At 47.6% G+C, this 14,598-nt stretch overlaps 1 protein-coding gene across 3 annotated transcripts in view; it reads left to right on the plus strand.

Moving 5' to 3' along the window:
- The window catches only part of Cgnl1 (cingulin like 1), a 162,306-nt gene that overhangs the window by 32,524 nt on the left and 115,184 nt on the right, over positions 1 to 14,598 (plus strand). For 2 of the 3 annotated variants that reach the window (XM_075965306.1, XM_075965308.1), the window contains exon 2: positions 12,937 to 14,526. In XM_075965306.1, the coding sequence (XP_075821421.1) occupies positions 12,952 to 14,526 (1,575 nt within the window). In that variant the 5' untranslated portion in view covers positions 12,937 to 12,951. Of the gene's footprint in view, positions 1 to 7,470; positions 7,647 to 12,936; positions 14,527 to 14,598 lie in introns of all 3 variants that reach the window. The other variant, XM_075965307.1, reaches the window with a different exon arrangement.

Here is a 14,598-nt window from a genome sequence, read left to right on the forward strand (position 1 = left end):
ACACGCATGACATGTGTGTCATGCATGCACACATGTATGCAGACACTCACACACACATACACACTCACACACACGCATGCATGCACACATGTATGCAGACACACACACACACACACACACACACACACACACACACACACACACGCAAGCCCCCAGTGACATATCCTCTTCCAGCAAGGCACACTTTCTAAAGGTTTTTAACAATGCCCTCAACAAGGAACAAGTGTTCAGTTACAGGTGCCTGTGGGAGACACTTTTCATTCAAACCACAACGGTATTTTTAACAAAATTCAGATATATGGAGTAGGTTTTGAAATTTTGCCAGCTGGGAGTGCAGCTCCATGCTAGAGTATGTGCTTGGCCTCAGCCCCCACCAAGTCCTGGGCTCAATTCTTAGCTCCACAAATGAATGAACGAATGCACGGTAACATTTTTAAGTCCACCCACACCCAAGAGGTTAAAGTATCAAGAGTATCGGAACTTCTGTGCACAGAATTTCTGTGCAGCAAAAATGTCAACTCATTTGGATTATTGACTTAAGTTTTTCTTATTGAAAACATGGTGCCTAGGGAAACTTCCTTGTTTAGGCGTCTGTACACAATAAAGACTTTATTACATATCCTGACTCCCGGGCAGGGAGGGCATAGAGCAGCTTCCAAATTCTAAACTGTGCCCTCGGCTCTTGAGAGACCAAAGAAGGGCTTTGGTGCTTGGAAATTGAAAGGAGACGCATGGTCCCCTTCCTGCGTACATTTCACGCGAACACGCGTTTGCATTACACATCCCCTGCCAGGTGTAATTTATTGAAGGCCCAGCCACATGCAACCCTGGCATGGGAGAGCCTGGAGCTGAAGTGAGGCTGGGCTTGGGTGCAAGGACTTCAGGAAGGAGAAGCTGCTCCAGGATGTTTCCAGGGACAGCCAGTTTGTCCCTGAAAGCTGTTGAGAATAAGCTTTAGCATGGCCAGGTGGCTTCAGAGTCGGGGTTTGGGTAATAATCCTTTCTCAGTCACTTAGGAGAATTCTAGGTTGGAAAGTTTTACCACAGCATGAGGACCCACTGTCACCAACTATATAGATAATAGCCACCTTGAACAACAGACAGCTTGCGTTTGTATGCATGTGAATCTGCTAAGTTTCTGTTTTAGGAACTTTATTTTCATCTTGTTTTAAAATAGGGCTATGTTCTATTTTTCTTTTACCCATTTTGTCTTGCTTTGAGATGGCAGCTCTCTATGTAGCCTGTACTATGTATTGCAGGCTGGCCTGGAATTCACGATCTTCCTACCTCTGCTTCCCAAGTTCTGGGATGACAGGCATGAGCCACCATGCTCCGCTCCTTCTGTTTTATTTATTTATTTATTTAACATCTTTACTAGGATGATATTAAGGTGCCCCTCATTTATATCACAGCTCACTTGGCACTTGTACCCAACAGATTGAGACAGGCTGGAGACTTGTTGGTTTGTGATGTGGAGACAGAGGGGGGTGGCAGAGAGTTGGGGAGGCTGCACCCCAGGAGCACCTCCCAGCAGCTCTGTTTTGTAACTGTTTGGCCGCATTTGCTCATAATGCAGATCCCCACAGCCATTCTGTGATGGGGACTCGAGTGGATGGAGGATGCCTCGTGGGTTCCCTGGGACTCTTCCGGAAGCTCACTGCCAGGGAGGGGGAGGCTCAAGCATAGGATTCACTTGCAGAAGGCTTCCTGGGGTAGATTCCTGTAAATGGCTTGTCCATTTGTCATGAACTGCACATTGTTGATGCATCTCCAACAATTCAGGCTTGATGATCCTGGGGCCTGTTCCCTGTCTTAGAACACGCATACCTTGTGGCCCAGAGGTCATTCGTGGGAAGCAACATCACAGTGGGACTATGGGTCTTGTTCTAGTGTTTTAAGGTAGGGATCAGCATCTGCCTGGGGGTTCCTGCGAGAAGATGAGCTGTGACAGTCAGCGTGTGTTTGCATGCAGGCATGTGTGGGAATGTGCGCGAGGAAGCCCAGTGTTGACACTGGCCAACTTCCTCAATCTCTGCTCCAGATTGCACTGAACTTGGCTAGGTTGGCTGACTGGTGTGCCTTTGCCTCTCCAGCACTGGAGTTTCGGGTGTTTACCTGGTCATTTAGGGAGGGAAAAGGTGCTGGAGATCTGGAGTTAGGTCCTCAAGATTTCATAGCAAGTTCTTTACCCATTGAACCTTCTCCCTAGCCCCTTATGGAAAACTTTTTAAAAAAGCATCTGTTTCTGTGCATCTATGTTTCTCTCTGTGTGTGTGTGCATGCATGTGTACACACATACCTGCATGTTGCAAACACGAGTGTGCAGAAGTTGTCATTTGTGTGTAGTTCAGAGGAGAATGCCAAGTGTCTTCCTTGATTGTTCTTGCCTTGAGACAGACTCTCTCAGCAAACCAGAAGCTCACTGTTTCTGCTAGGCTGGCAGGATGGCAAGCCCCCAGAGGCTGCCCCATACCCAATGCTAGGGTTATAGGGTCATGTGGCCATGCCCCACTTTTCACTTGGGTGCTGGGGATTCAAACCCAGCTCCTCATTCTCACTGAGCCATCTCCCAGCCCTCCCCATCAGCCATTTAAATGTAAAGGAACTCACCTGTGCGTGTGGACAGTGATTCCTCTGCTCCCCATTCATTTATTCCCTCAGTGCACTCTCTATGAGACACGGTACCTGGGGCAGGACACGTGGCAAGCAGCAAGGCACAGTTGTGTGATATCCCCTCTGAGCTCTGCCAGATGAGATGCCTCCGTGGGCACAGAGATATAGTGAGGGATGCAGGGATGTGTGCTGGTCCAGGGTCCTCCGGTGACTAGGTGAGGATAATTATACCAGATACACAGTGGGAGACAGGGACACGGGAAGACCCAGTGATGATCTCATGTAAGTCCTAAGGCTGCTCCTGACTTGCGCGTGAGACCCTGGAGGAAATGACCAACCTAACAGAACTTGTATATCTCTTAGGCGGTGAAAATATTGTCCACGCTAGTGCTCCAAGGGTCTGGCCCAAAGGATATAAAGGAGGGATCCTGCCTCCTGTCTGCCATGTAGCCGCAATGAGCGTGTCTGAAAAAGCTTAAAGTGTGGTTTGGAGGTACAGAATTGCCTGCCAGAGGAGCTGTTGCCGCTGGGCCTGTGCTGAGCTCCTCGGAGCTGAGTGCTGATGTCTGACATCAGTCGGAAGCTGCCCCCGTAGGTGAGACCCGGGGAGAGAGTGGGCTTTTCACAGGTGAACGCACTGACAAAGTCCCCGGCTGAGGATGTAGCTGAGTCGATAGAGCTTGCCTGGAGTGCCTGAAGCCCCGGGTTCCACCCTCTGCACCTTGTAAACTCTTTCTTGATGATGCACAACACCCAGGAGGCAGAGGCAGGAGACTCAAGGTCAGTCTTAGTAGCTGTGGAGTGAGTTCCAGACCATCCTGGGCTACATAAGACCAAATGAGAGAAGAAGGGAAAGAGGGAGGGAGGGAAAAAAGGAGAGGAAGGGAGAAGGAAGGAAAGAAAGTATAGGCCATAATCCAGGTCAGGCCTCATAGTGTAGACAAGCAGTTATCTGCAGGATGTCCCTCCCTCATGATCCTTGGTGCCGTGGTTAGTGGCAGTCCTCAGGCAGGCACAGTGAAGCTATATCTGCCTTTGAACAGCTTCTCCATGCTGAGCTGACCTCATGTTACTCGGGACAAGAAAGAAATCTGAGAAGACTCCATGCGATTTTAGGAAGTGGGTTTTTTTTTTCTTGACTGTTTGTCTTGAGTGTAAATTTAGGTATGTCAGAGCTGGCCAGCAGGTTTTATTTTGTGTCTACCCTGACCAGGAAGCTTCAGAAGCCAGATTTGGGCTTGGAGATTTGGGGTGCTTCTTTACCCTTTTATTGTGTTTCTGCCTTGGGCTCCCCATGAGAGATCGAAGCCCCGATGGCAGGAGCTGCTGTCTGCCTAAGACCTTGGCTGTGCCCAGGGCGCCGTGAGGAGCTCCGTTTATTCAGTCGGCAATGTTTATAAAAGCTCATCTGTGGACATAGCATTGTACTTTAGATTCCCTGCCCTCTGTTTTCTTAATTAGTTAATAAATTATTTTAGAATGGTTGGTGTCGTATGGTCAAGAGTGGAAGTTTTTGCCTCCTATGTACTTAAAAACATGAGCAACACCAGTGTTCTTGTGGCCGTAAATACAGTGTTGGTTTGTTGTTGTTGTTTGTTTCCAAATTTGAGCTGTTTCATTTAGCAGGCACTGTACATGACTCAGCTGTCTCATTTTTCATAATAAAGTCTTCCTTGCTAGCCTGACCTTAGAGATAAGAAGACACTCGGGGAGGTGACGTGTGTACCCCCCTGGGATGTGACTTTGTTCCCTGAGTTAGAAATAGGTCCCACCACTCTTGTGCTTCCTTCTCTCTCCCAGCTGTGTCTTTCTGTTGTTTTAAAAAATACATTTATTTACCCTTTAAAAGATTTAGTGTGTGTGTGTGTGTGTGTGTGTGTGTGTGTGTGTGGAGAGAGAGAGAGAGAGAGAGAGAGAGAGAGAGAGAGCGAGCGAGCGAGCCAGAGGCCAAAAGAGAGTGTCAACCATTACACATGGTTGTAAGCCATCATATGTGGGTCCTGAGACTTGAACCCAGGTCCTCTGGAAGAGCAGCCAGCACTCTCAGCTGCTGAGCCATCTCTCCAGCAACACCCCCTTCTGTTTTTTATTTGTTGTTGTTTTTGAAACTGGCCTCTCACACGGCCCAGGTTGGCCTCAAACTTGCTATGTAACCAGGGGCTTCAGCTTTTGATTCTCTTGCCTCCGCCTGCCAATGCTAGGGTGACAGCAGGAATCACCATCTCTGGGTTTGTGTGGTGCTGAGGATCAAACCCAGGCCTCTGTTCGTGTTAAGTGAGCACTCTACCAACCGAGTCCCGTCTCCAGGCCACTGCTGGCCTTCTCTGCATCTTGGCTCTACTTTTGAAGCTTTTAGAAATCGTCTCAAGGGTCAAGATGTGGACAGACCTTAAGTATTATTTTGCGCATGAATTCTATGTTTTTCCAGCGCCTGAAAACAGGAGGCCTCAGTGGGTGGGTGTGCACTGGAAGTGCAGGCATGGCACGTGACCTTTGATATTCTCTTCTCAGCTCAGACTTTTGGGGAAGATTTATTTTATTTTATGTATCTGGGTGTTGCCTGCATGTATGCCTATGTACCGCATGCATACAGTGCCATGAAGACCAAAAGAGGGCACTGGATTCTCTGGATCTGGAGTTACAGACAGCTTGTGAGCAGCCATATACATGCCAGGAGCCGAACTCAGTTCTTTTACAAGAGCAACGTGTACTCTTAACCACTGAGCCCTCTCTCCAGCACATAGCCTCTAGATTTTAAAATTCTATATGGGAACATAAAATGCCACGAACAGAGAGGTCATCCGTATGCTACCAAGATAGAGAAGTCAGATAGGTCAGCCAGAGACCCATCCACGCAGAAAGGTGCAAGTGAGCATCCTTTGGGCAGAGGGGAATCCTCAACTCACCATAGCCCAGGCATAGGTTGTATGGGTTCGTCCAGGTGACCCTGATCTTGAGAGCCCTGGTCGAGTTGCTATGGTCTCCAGCCCTGTTAAAAGGATCTGTCTCACGACCACTTTCCTTCTTTTGTGCCATTTCTTTTGAATGAGGTTGTTTGACAGAGAGCTGTGGCACTCAGAACTAAAGATACAGTGATTCGTACCCCTACCCCCGAAATAAAATAACTGGGGCTTGAGAGGTGACTAGGCTATTAAGAGCTGCTCCTGCAGAGGACTTGCATTCTGTCCCTGGCACCCACCTCAGGCAGATGATAACTGCCTTCCTGTAACTCCAGCTCCAGGGGATCTGATGCTCTCCCAATTCCAAGGGCACCTGCCCTCAAGTGTATGAACCCACAGACACACACAGATGCTCAAAAGTGAAAAATAACTAAAAGTATTTAAAATTCAAGCCCCTTGAACTCTCCTTTTCAGACCTTACCTTCATTTTTTCCTGTGATTCCCCAGGGAGTTTTAAAGACTTTCCTGGGTGTCAGGAAGCTGCCTTGGGAATCATGGAACTTTTGACAGCTTCCTGTCTTTGCAGGAAGTGCCCATGGGACACAATGCTTGGTTCAGGGAAGACTGTGGCATTCTCTCCGATCTGGGGACATGGGACGTAGCTCTGCACATTGTTCATCTCAGGCTTCTGGTGGCTCGCTTTTATTTTTCAATTTTAGTGGTGGTTCTGTGTGTGTGTGTGTGTGTGTGTGTGTGTGTGTGTGTGTGTGTGTGTGTGTGCGCGCGTGCATGTGTGTGTGTGCGCATCCATATGGAGGTTAGGGATAACCTTGGGTATGGTTCCTCAGGTGCCACCCACCTTTTGTTTCACCTCAGGTCTCTCACTGGCTTTACCAATTCTGGCCAGCACACTCCAGGTCTGCATTTGCCTCTGCCTCCCCAGCACTGGGATTTTTTTTTTTATGTTCTGAGCTAATGTTTTAATGAATTCTGAGTGTGGAATTCAGGTCCTCATGCTGTGTGACGGGCCATCTCCTCAGCCTCCCTTACATCAAGTGGAGGTTCTAGTGTGGCTAATCCCCCCCCAGAATCCTGGCCTTCCCACCGCCCTTCAGGCATGTCCTTTAGGAGTAACCATGTTGCCTTTTGAAGTTTTAACTTATTCCTTCTTAGCCTGCCAGTGGCTTCCCTCTGACTGAGACAGCCACTGCATCACACTCAGGGGAGATTCCCTTTAGGCTCACGGCTCACTTTTCACTTCCTGGACTTGATCAAAGATGTGCTGAGGTTCACCAGCTGTCCACCTCCCTTCTTGTTGCTCTTTTAAATAACTCGTATGGCAAAGCGTGATTATCCACCCAAATCAAACGAGTGCCCTGAGCCCTGATGGCAGGCACCAAGCAGAATGCTAGGGCATCGCTGTCCCAGGAGAGGAAGCTGCAGTAAGATTGACGATGGTATGGCTGCCTTTCCTTGGGAGCCAGGATGTCCTCTGGTGTGCCTGGCAAGGCCACTGGGAGTTAGAGAGGAGAAGTAGGGACACACACCAGCTTTACGTGACTAATCATGCTCCCTGATCATGTGTGATGGCCCAGAGAGAGGACACATCTCCGTCTGGCATGGTTTTTGTGCTCTGTGCAGAGTTGAGTCTTTGTTCCCACACACATACCCATTGAGTTCACTCACTACAGCAATTACCATCACTTAGCAGCCTTTTCAGAAAGCCCCATTTCCACTCCAAAACACTACTTGTATTGCCAAAGTGCTACAATGCTGCATCCTGGCAATTGATCAACGTTCACTGCCAAATTATGTAAGCCCTTGGTGGGACTGCCTGATGGATCAAATGTGTCTGTGATGTGTGCTAGGATCTTACAACAGGCCTGGTGCCCTGAAGTGGAGAACGGCTGCTCTCGGATTCACTCATTAATTCAGTGTTTATGCTTTGATTGGATAGGAAATCTACATTCACTCAGCTGAGAAATGTCATTTTGAGAAAATATCGGGTTGAGGTTTGTTGTCAAGGAAATGTGAATTGCGGCTGGTTTATGAAATTCAGATTATGTGGATTGCTTCACCAGCCTGGAGCTTGGATTGGAATAAACCATGGTGGCCATATTCAAAGACTGAAATGTAAGTAGTGTTAATTGCAGTAACTGTGGCAAAGGACTCTTAAAACCCTACTTGAACTTCTCATTAATAAATATCAGAAGAAATATTTCCATTGAAAAGCCAGCATAAGGAGAGATTACTGGTGAATAAAAAGAAACTCCATTTAGTAAACAGAGCCCCAGTGGATGGCTTTGTTTATATAAAGGCTCTTAAAGAAAAAAAAAAACCCAAACAAACCCAGGGCTGACATATCCTCAGTGTCAAGTGTTGACTTAGCACCTGGTAGGCCCTGGGTTTGGTCCCCAGCACTGCCCACAAAAGATCAGGAATGGGCTTTTAAAAACAGAAAGAAAATCCCATGATGCTGCTGAGTAGGGGGTCAAGATGTGACCGGTGAGTTTGGTACTGTCCATCATCCAAGGCAAGATCACCTGTCTTTAGAATACAGTCTTCCTGCCCTCCCCACTCCCAGCCCACTATTGGGACACACACACACACACACACACACACACACACACACACTCACACACACACACACACACACACACACACACACACACACTCACTCACTCACACACGGGGAAGAGGTCCCTGGCTTCAGGGACAGGGAGACATGCGAGGGTAATATGGGTGAATATGGGAAAACATATGCATGCATGAGAACGTTATAAAGAAGCCCGCTGTGTGTAATTAGCATATGCTACTAATTTTGAAATGGTCAATTATCACTAAAATTATCAATCCAGAGCTGGCAAGATGGCTCTATAGGTAGTTACTTGCTGTCAAGCCTGATGCCATGAGTTTGATCCTAGTCACTGTACTAGCAGAATGAAGCGCCGTTTGCCTGCAGCATCGTGCGAGGTGACTGGCTGTGAGATGCAGCCCTGGACGACTGAAGAGGGGAGGGGGAGAAGGACCAAAATCCAGGGACTCACTTAAGGACTTGAAGAACTGGAGGGGACAGCCCTCAGAGGTTCTCAGCACCCTGGAGATGGGACTGGCTTCTCCCTGCACCTCTGCAAGACTGCAGCAGCGTCAGGGAGAGCAAATGGGCCTGGAACAAGCCATGTACGGACCGAGGGGATTTGACTGCTGCTGCGCCCTCCATTGGTCTTCTGACGCCAGGAGACATGCCTGTGCAGCCCAGCAGTGCGTGCCAGTGCTCAGTTTGAAAGATTTCATTTTCCATCCTTTCCTTGTAGCTGGGGTGGCCAGTTGAGTTGGCTTTTCTCAGGAAGAGGTATGTGCATGTGTCTGCACACACGTGAGTGCAGTTTTCTCAGAGTCCAGAAGAGGGTGTGGGGCCCCCTCCATCTCGAGTTACAGGTGGTTGTGAGCCTGTCCACGTGGTTGCTGGGATTGGAACTCAGGTCCTCTGTAAGGGTTGTACAGGTTCTTCATCACTCCGATATCTCTCCAGTCCCAAGAACTAATTAGTTTTTTTTAAGAAACAACTAGAATATTCGTGTATATTTCAGTGGCACAAACTGAATATAGAAGGGAGCACAATTGGATAAGGGAATGATGTCCCTTTGCAAAGCTTTGTGAACATGTACTTGATACTCTGCTTGTAACAAACAGCTTTCTTGGGAAATTCAATACCGGAGTTGACTGCAGAATAGAAAGGAAGACTCAAGAAGACGCTGGGAAGGGGTAGTTGCAGGACTCGTGGGGGTCTCTGTGGCTGCTGCAGTTTCTCGGGGTGGTTTTTGTTTGGGGCACTCTGCAATAGCATGGTGCTTGTCCTGTTTCAGGTCAGTTCTGCAGGCATCTGGCATGGGTAGCCATACCTGGCACAGGAGGAGGCAGCAATTCTTTTTTTTCTTAATTTACCACTTTTTAAATATTTTTTGGTCTTTATTCCAGTATGTATTTCTATTTATTGTTTTTCCAGTCTGTAAGTTTTTTTCTTTTTTTCTTTCTATTTTGAATACATACACACACACACACACACACGTGTGTGTGTGTGTGTATATATATATAATTGATTTTATTGAGCTCCACATTTTCCTCTGCCCCCCCCCCCCCACTTCCCTTCAACCCTCTCCCAAGGTCCCCATGCTCCCAATTTACTCAGAAGATCTTGTCTTTTTCTTTTTCTTTCCCATGTAGATTAGATTCATGTATGTCTTCCTTAGAGTATGGATTAATTAAAATGCTGCAGGATCCCTGGTGGTTGCAGCGGCAGAAATGCTGCAGGTCCCCAAGCAATAGCAGTAGGCCATGTGGCAGCAGGCAGTGAACAGCCAGTCCCAGGTAGGGACAGCACAGTTCCCCAAGAGGCTGCAGCAGGCCATGAGGAGAGACAAACAGATGGGCATGCCACGAGACCATGCTGCAGGTCTCTGGGGGTGGCTGGTCCCAGGCAGGGAACCATGTGGTGGGCAAGAGACAGATGGATAGGCATGCCATGCAGAGAGAGAGAGAGAGAGAGAGAGAGAGAGAGAGAGAGAGAAACAGAAGGGGGGAGGGGAGAAGTGGGGAGAATGGAGCGAGGCAGAAGTGCCTCTTTGGGGGAGAGATGGAAAAAGAAGAGACTCAGGCTGCAAGCAGGAAGGAAGATCTGCCTGCTTCAGATCTTCCTCATATCAGGGAGGAAGTGGGCTGGGCTTGTCTCTTAAAGAGACAGGAGAGACCATTACACTCGTTGTCTAGGTTCTCTGGGATTGTGATTTGTACACTGGTTTTCTTTGCTTTATGTTTAAAAAATCATTTATGAGTGAGTACATATGATAATTGTCTTTCTGGGTCTGGGTCACCTCACTCAAAATGTTTTCTAGCTCCATCCATTTGCCTGCAAATTTTAAGATATTGTTGGGTTTTGTGTGTGTGTGTGTGTGTGTGTTGTGTAGTACTCCATTGTGTAAGTGTACTACATTTTCCTTATCCATTCTTCAGTTGAGGGGCATTTAGGTTCTTTCCAGATTCTGGCTATGACAAAGCTGCTATGAACATAGCTGAGCACATGTCCTTGTGGCACAGTTGAGCATCCTTTGGATATATACCCAAAAGTGGTATTACTTGGTCTTGAGGAAGGTTGTTTCCTAATTTTCTGAGAAATTGCCATACTGATCTCAAAACGGTCTGTACCAGCTTGCATTCCCACCAACAATGCAAAAGTGTTCCTTTTACCCCACAACATCCCCAGCATAAGCTGTCATCAATGTTTTTTATCTTGGCCATTCTTACAGGTATAGGATGGAATCTCAGATGTGTTTTGATTTTCATTTCTCTGATGACTAAAGATGTTGAACATTTCCTTAAGTGTCTTTCAGCCATTTTAGATTCCTCTGTTGAGAGTTCTCTGTTTAGGTCTATACTCCATTTTCTTTTCTTTTTTTTTTTTTAAAGATTTTATTTATTTATTATCTATACAACATTCTGCCTCCATGTATGCCCGCATGCCAGAAGAGGACGCCAGATCTCATTACAGATGGCTGTGAGCCATCATGTGGTTGCTGGGAATTGAACTCAGGACCTCTGGAAGAGCAGCCAGTGCTCTTAACCACTGAGCCATCTCTCCAGCCCCTGTACTCCATTTTCTTATTGGGTTATTTGTTCTTTTGATTACCAATTTCTGAGTTCTTTGTATATTTTGGAGATCAGACCTTTGTCTGATATGGGGTTAGTGAAGATCTTTTCCCATTCTATAGGCTGTCATTTTGTCTTGTTGATCATATCCTTTGCTTTACAGAAGCTTTTCAGTTTTAGGAGGTCACATTTATTAATTGTTTCTCTCAGTGTCTGTGCTGCTGGGGTTATATTTAGGAAGTGGTCTCCTGGAGGCAGTGATTCTTTGTGAGGTATTAAGACCCATCACAAAATAAAGATTTTGAGTCTTATCTCCCCCCCCCCCCCCCACACCTCTGAACTCCAACCCTGGACCCTCAGGAACACTTTTCAGATGAATATGCCAGGTGAACTTTTTGATATGAAAAAATATTTTTAAAAACTCCATCATTTATTCTCATTGTTAATTTCACAAACAATTCCTTGGAGTAAGACATGTCTTAAACATTGTATTTGGATAGTATTAAAGATCCCAAAGCCAGGGAAACTGGGATATAGCCCAGTTGCTAAAGTACTTGCTTAGCATGCATGAAGTCTTAGGTTTGCTTGCCAGCACTGTGTAAACCAGGCATGGTGACAAACCTCACAATCTGAGAGCTCAGGAAGTGGAGGCAGGGGGATCAGAGTTGAAGGTCATTCTTGGCAAGTTTGATTTAGCTGGGGATATATAAGACTTTGTCTCAAGAAAAAAAATTAATAGAGGCAGACAGCTAGATTGCTCAGTGGGTGAGGGTGCTTGCTGTAAAGCCTGATGACCCGAGTTCGAATTTTGGGGTATAATAGTAGAAGCTAAGAACTGACTCCTGCGTATTGTCTTCTGGTCATGTGCTTACTGTGGCACACACAGTTTGAAAGACTTCATTGTAGCTGGGGTGGCCAGTTGAGTTGGCTTTTCTCACACACACACATATACACAAAATAAATAAATGTGAAATATTTTAAATTTTTTTTTAGTATTCTATTTATTTATTTATTAGAGATTTCTGCCTCCTCCCCGCCACCGCCTCCCATTTCCCTCCCCCTCCCCCAGTCAAGTCCCCCTCCCTCGTCAGCCCGAAGAGCAATCAGGGTTCCCTGCCCTGTGGGAAGTCCAAGGACCACCCACCTCCAACCAGGTCTAGTAAGGTGAGCATCCAAACTGCCTAGGCTCCCACAAAGCCAGTACGTGCAGTAGGATCAAAAACCCATTGTCATTGTTCTTGAGTTCTCAGTAGTCCTCATTATCTGCTATGTTCAGCGAGATGTGAAAGATTTTAAAGCCAGATATGTACTAAAAAAAAAAAAAGGCTGATAGTGTTTTGGGAGGGAAATTGGCAGAGGAAGGGAAGACTAAAGGTAAGCCTCAGTTTTCATGGAAAAGTACCTCGTTCTTAATTGCTGGCAGCCAGAACACTCTCTTGGTTAAAAATAAATAGCACAAAGTGTGAGGAAACCTACTAAGGGAGAAAAAAAATGACCAGAATAGCTGGAAACCAGAGCAGGGCTATGTTGGAGGCCAGGTCATTACACCAGAGACTGCCCTCGGGCCAGGACTGCAGCCAGTGTTGGCAAGCCAGCCAGCACACAGGCTCAAGGACATCCAGAAAGGAGTGCGGGGAAGCACAGTACTCAGCCGTGGGTTCTGGAGTCCCTTTGCTGTTTAGCATGTCCAGATGTCTGTGAACCATTTCCCCCTCCTCTTATCCTCACCTTTGCCTAAACAGATGTGATTCTAACATAACATCCTCTTTCCTCCTGCCAGCCGGGACAGTGAGTCATGGAGCTGTATTTTGGTGAATACCAACACGTTCAGCAGGAATATGGGGTCCACCTGAGACTCGCCAGTGATGACCCCCCGAAGCCAAGGAATTCCCAGCCCTCAAAGGCAGGCTCCTATGGTGTCAGCATCAGGGTCCAGGGAATTGATGGCCACCCCTACATAGTCCTGAATAACACCGAACGCTGTCTAACAGGTACACCTTTTCCAGAAAACGGGCCAGCATTCCCATCTTCAGTGATAAATAATCTGTCCTTACATCCCAGCAACGGGAGCATGTTGAAGGAGAACAGTCCAGAGGAGCTGCAGCTTCCAGAAAACCCATACCTGCCAACCAGCCCGATAAGAAACCAGAAGCAGGCTTCCCTCCATGAGGGCAGGAATGGAGTTGTAGAACGCAAAGACGGGCCCACAAAACTTCCCCATGTGCTCAACTTTCAGAGGCACCCAGAGCTCCTGCAACCCTATGACCCGGAAAAGAATGAGGCAAGCTCAAAAAAGCATCATCCTCCGGAGAGCCCCTGGCCAAGAAACGCACCGGAGGAAGGGACCAACTACAAGAAGCCTCGGAATTGCTTTTCCAAACCTTGCGGTTCCCAGCCCAACAGCCCCACTTTGGAAGATCTAGCCAAGACCAACGCGACAGCAATCCGTCTCTGCAGCTCCGTGGTCATAGAAGACCCTCAAAAGCAGACCTCAGTGTGCGTGAATGTTCAGAGGTGCGCCAAGGAGGGGGTGGGAGAGGAGGCCCTTTCCCCTCGACGGAAATCGCCAACTGCTCCCAGCCCACAGGTCTTCTCCGAAACCAAGAAAAGTAGGCCAGATGTACTACCCTTCCGGCGACAAGATTCCGCAGGACCCATCCTGGACGGAGCTCGGTCCCGGAGGTCATCTTCGTCATCCACGACTCCCACCTCAGCCACTTCCTTGTACAGATTTTTACTTGATGATCAGGAATGTGCCATCCATGCTGACAATGTCAACCGCCATGAAAACCGAAGGTATATCCCCTTCTTGCCAGGGACTGGCCGGGATATCGACACCTGCTCTATTCCTGGTGTGGACCAGTTAATTGAAAAATTTGACCAAAAGCCCGGGCATCAGAGAAGAGGAAGGTCTGGGAAGAGAAACAGGATCAATCCGGAGGACAGGAAAAGATCTCGAAGCGTAGATAGTGCTTTTCCGTTTGGTCTCCAGGGAAATACAGAATACCTCACCGAGTTCAGCAGGAACCTGGGCAAGTCTAGCGAACACCTCCTCCGGCCATCCCAGGTCTTCCCACAGAGGTCGCAGGCCCCGGAGCAGCGTGGGAAACACAGCCCAAGCTGCACCCTTGCAAAACTGCAGGGTGCCACCCAGGGTGCCCACCCCAAGGCTCCCCTGCAGAACAAAGATGGGAAAGTTCTGAACAAAGGAAGCCAGGAAAGCTCCCTTCCAGCACAGAATAAAAAAGAGGAAGAAATCAAAATAGCCACCGCCACGTTGATGTTACAGAACCGGGCTGTGGCTGCCACACCTGATTCTGGTGCCAAGAAAATTTCCGTGAAGACATTTCCTTCCAACTCTAATACACAGGTAACACTTGTGTTTTTCCCTTTCAAAGTGGCCTGAGCAACGCACCCTAGGAATGAGTGTCCTAAGTCTTTA

Source organism: Microtus pennsylvanicus, chromosome 3, assembly GCF_037038515.1.
Source record: "Microtus pennsylvanicus isolate mMicPen1 chromosome 3, mMicPen1.hap1, whole genome shotgun sequence".
Classification (NCBI taxonomy): Eukaryota; Metazoa; Chordata; class Mammalia; order Rodentia; family Cricetidae; genus Microtus; species Microtus pennsylvanicus.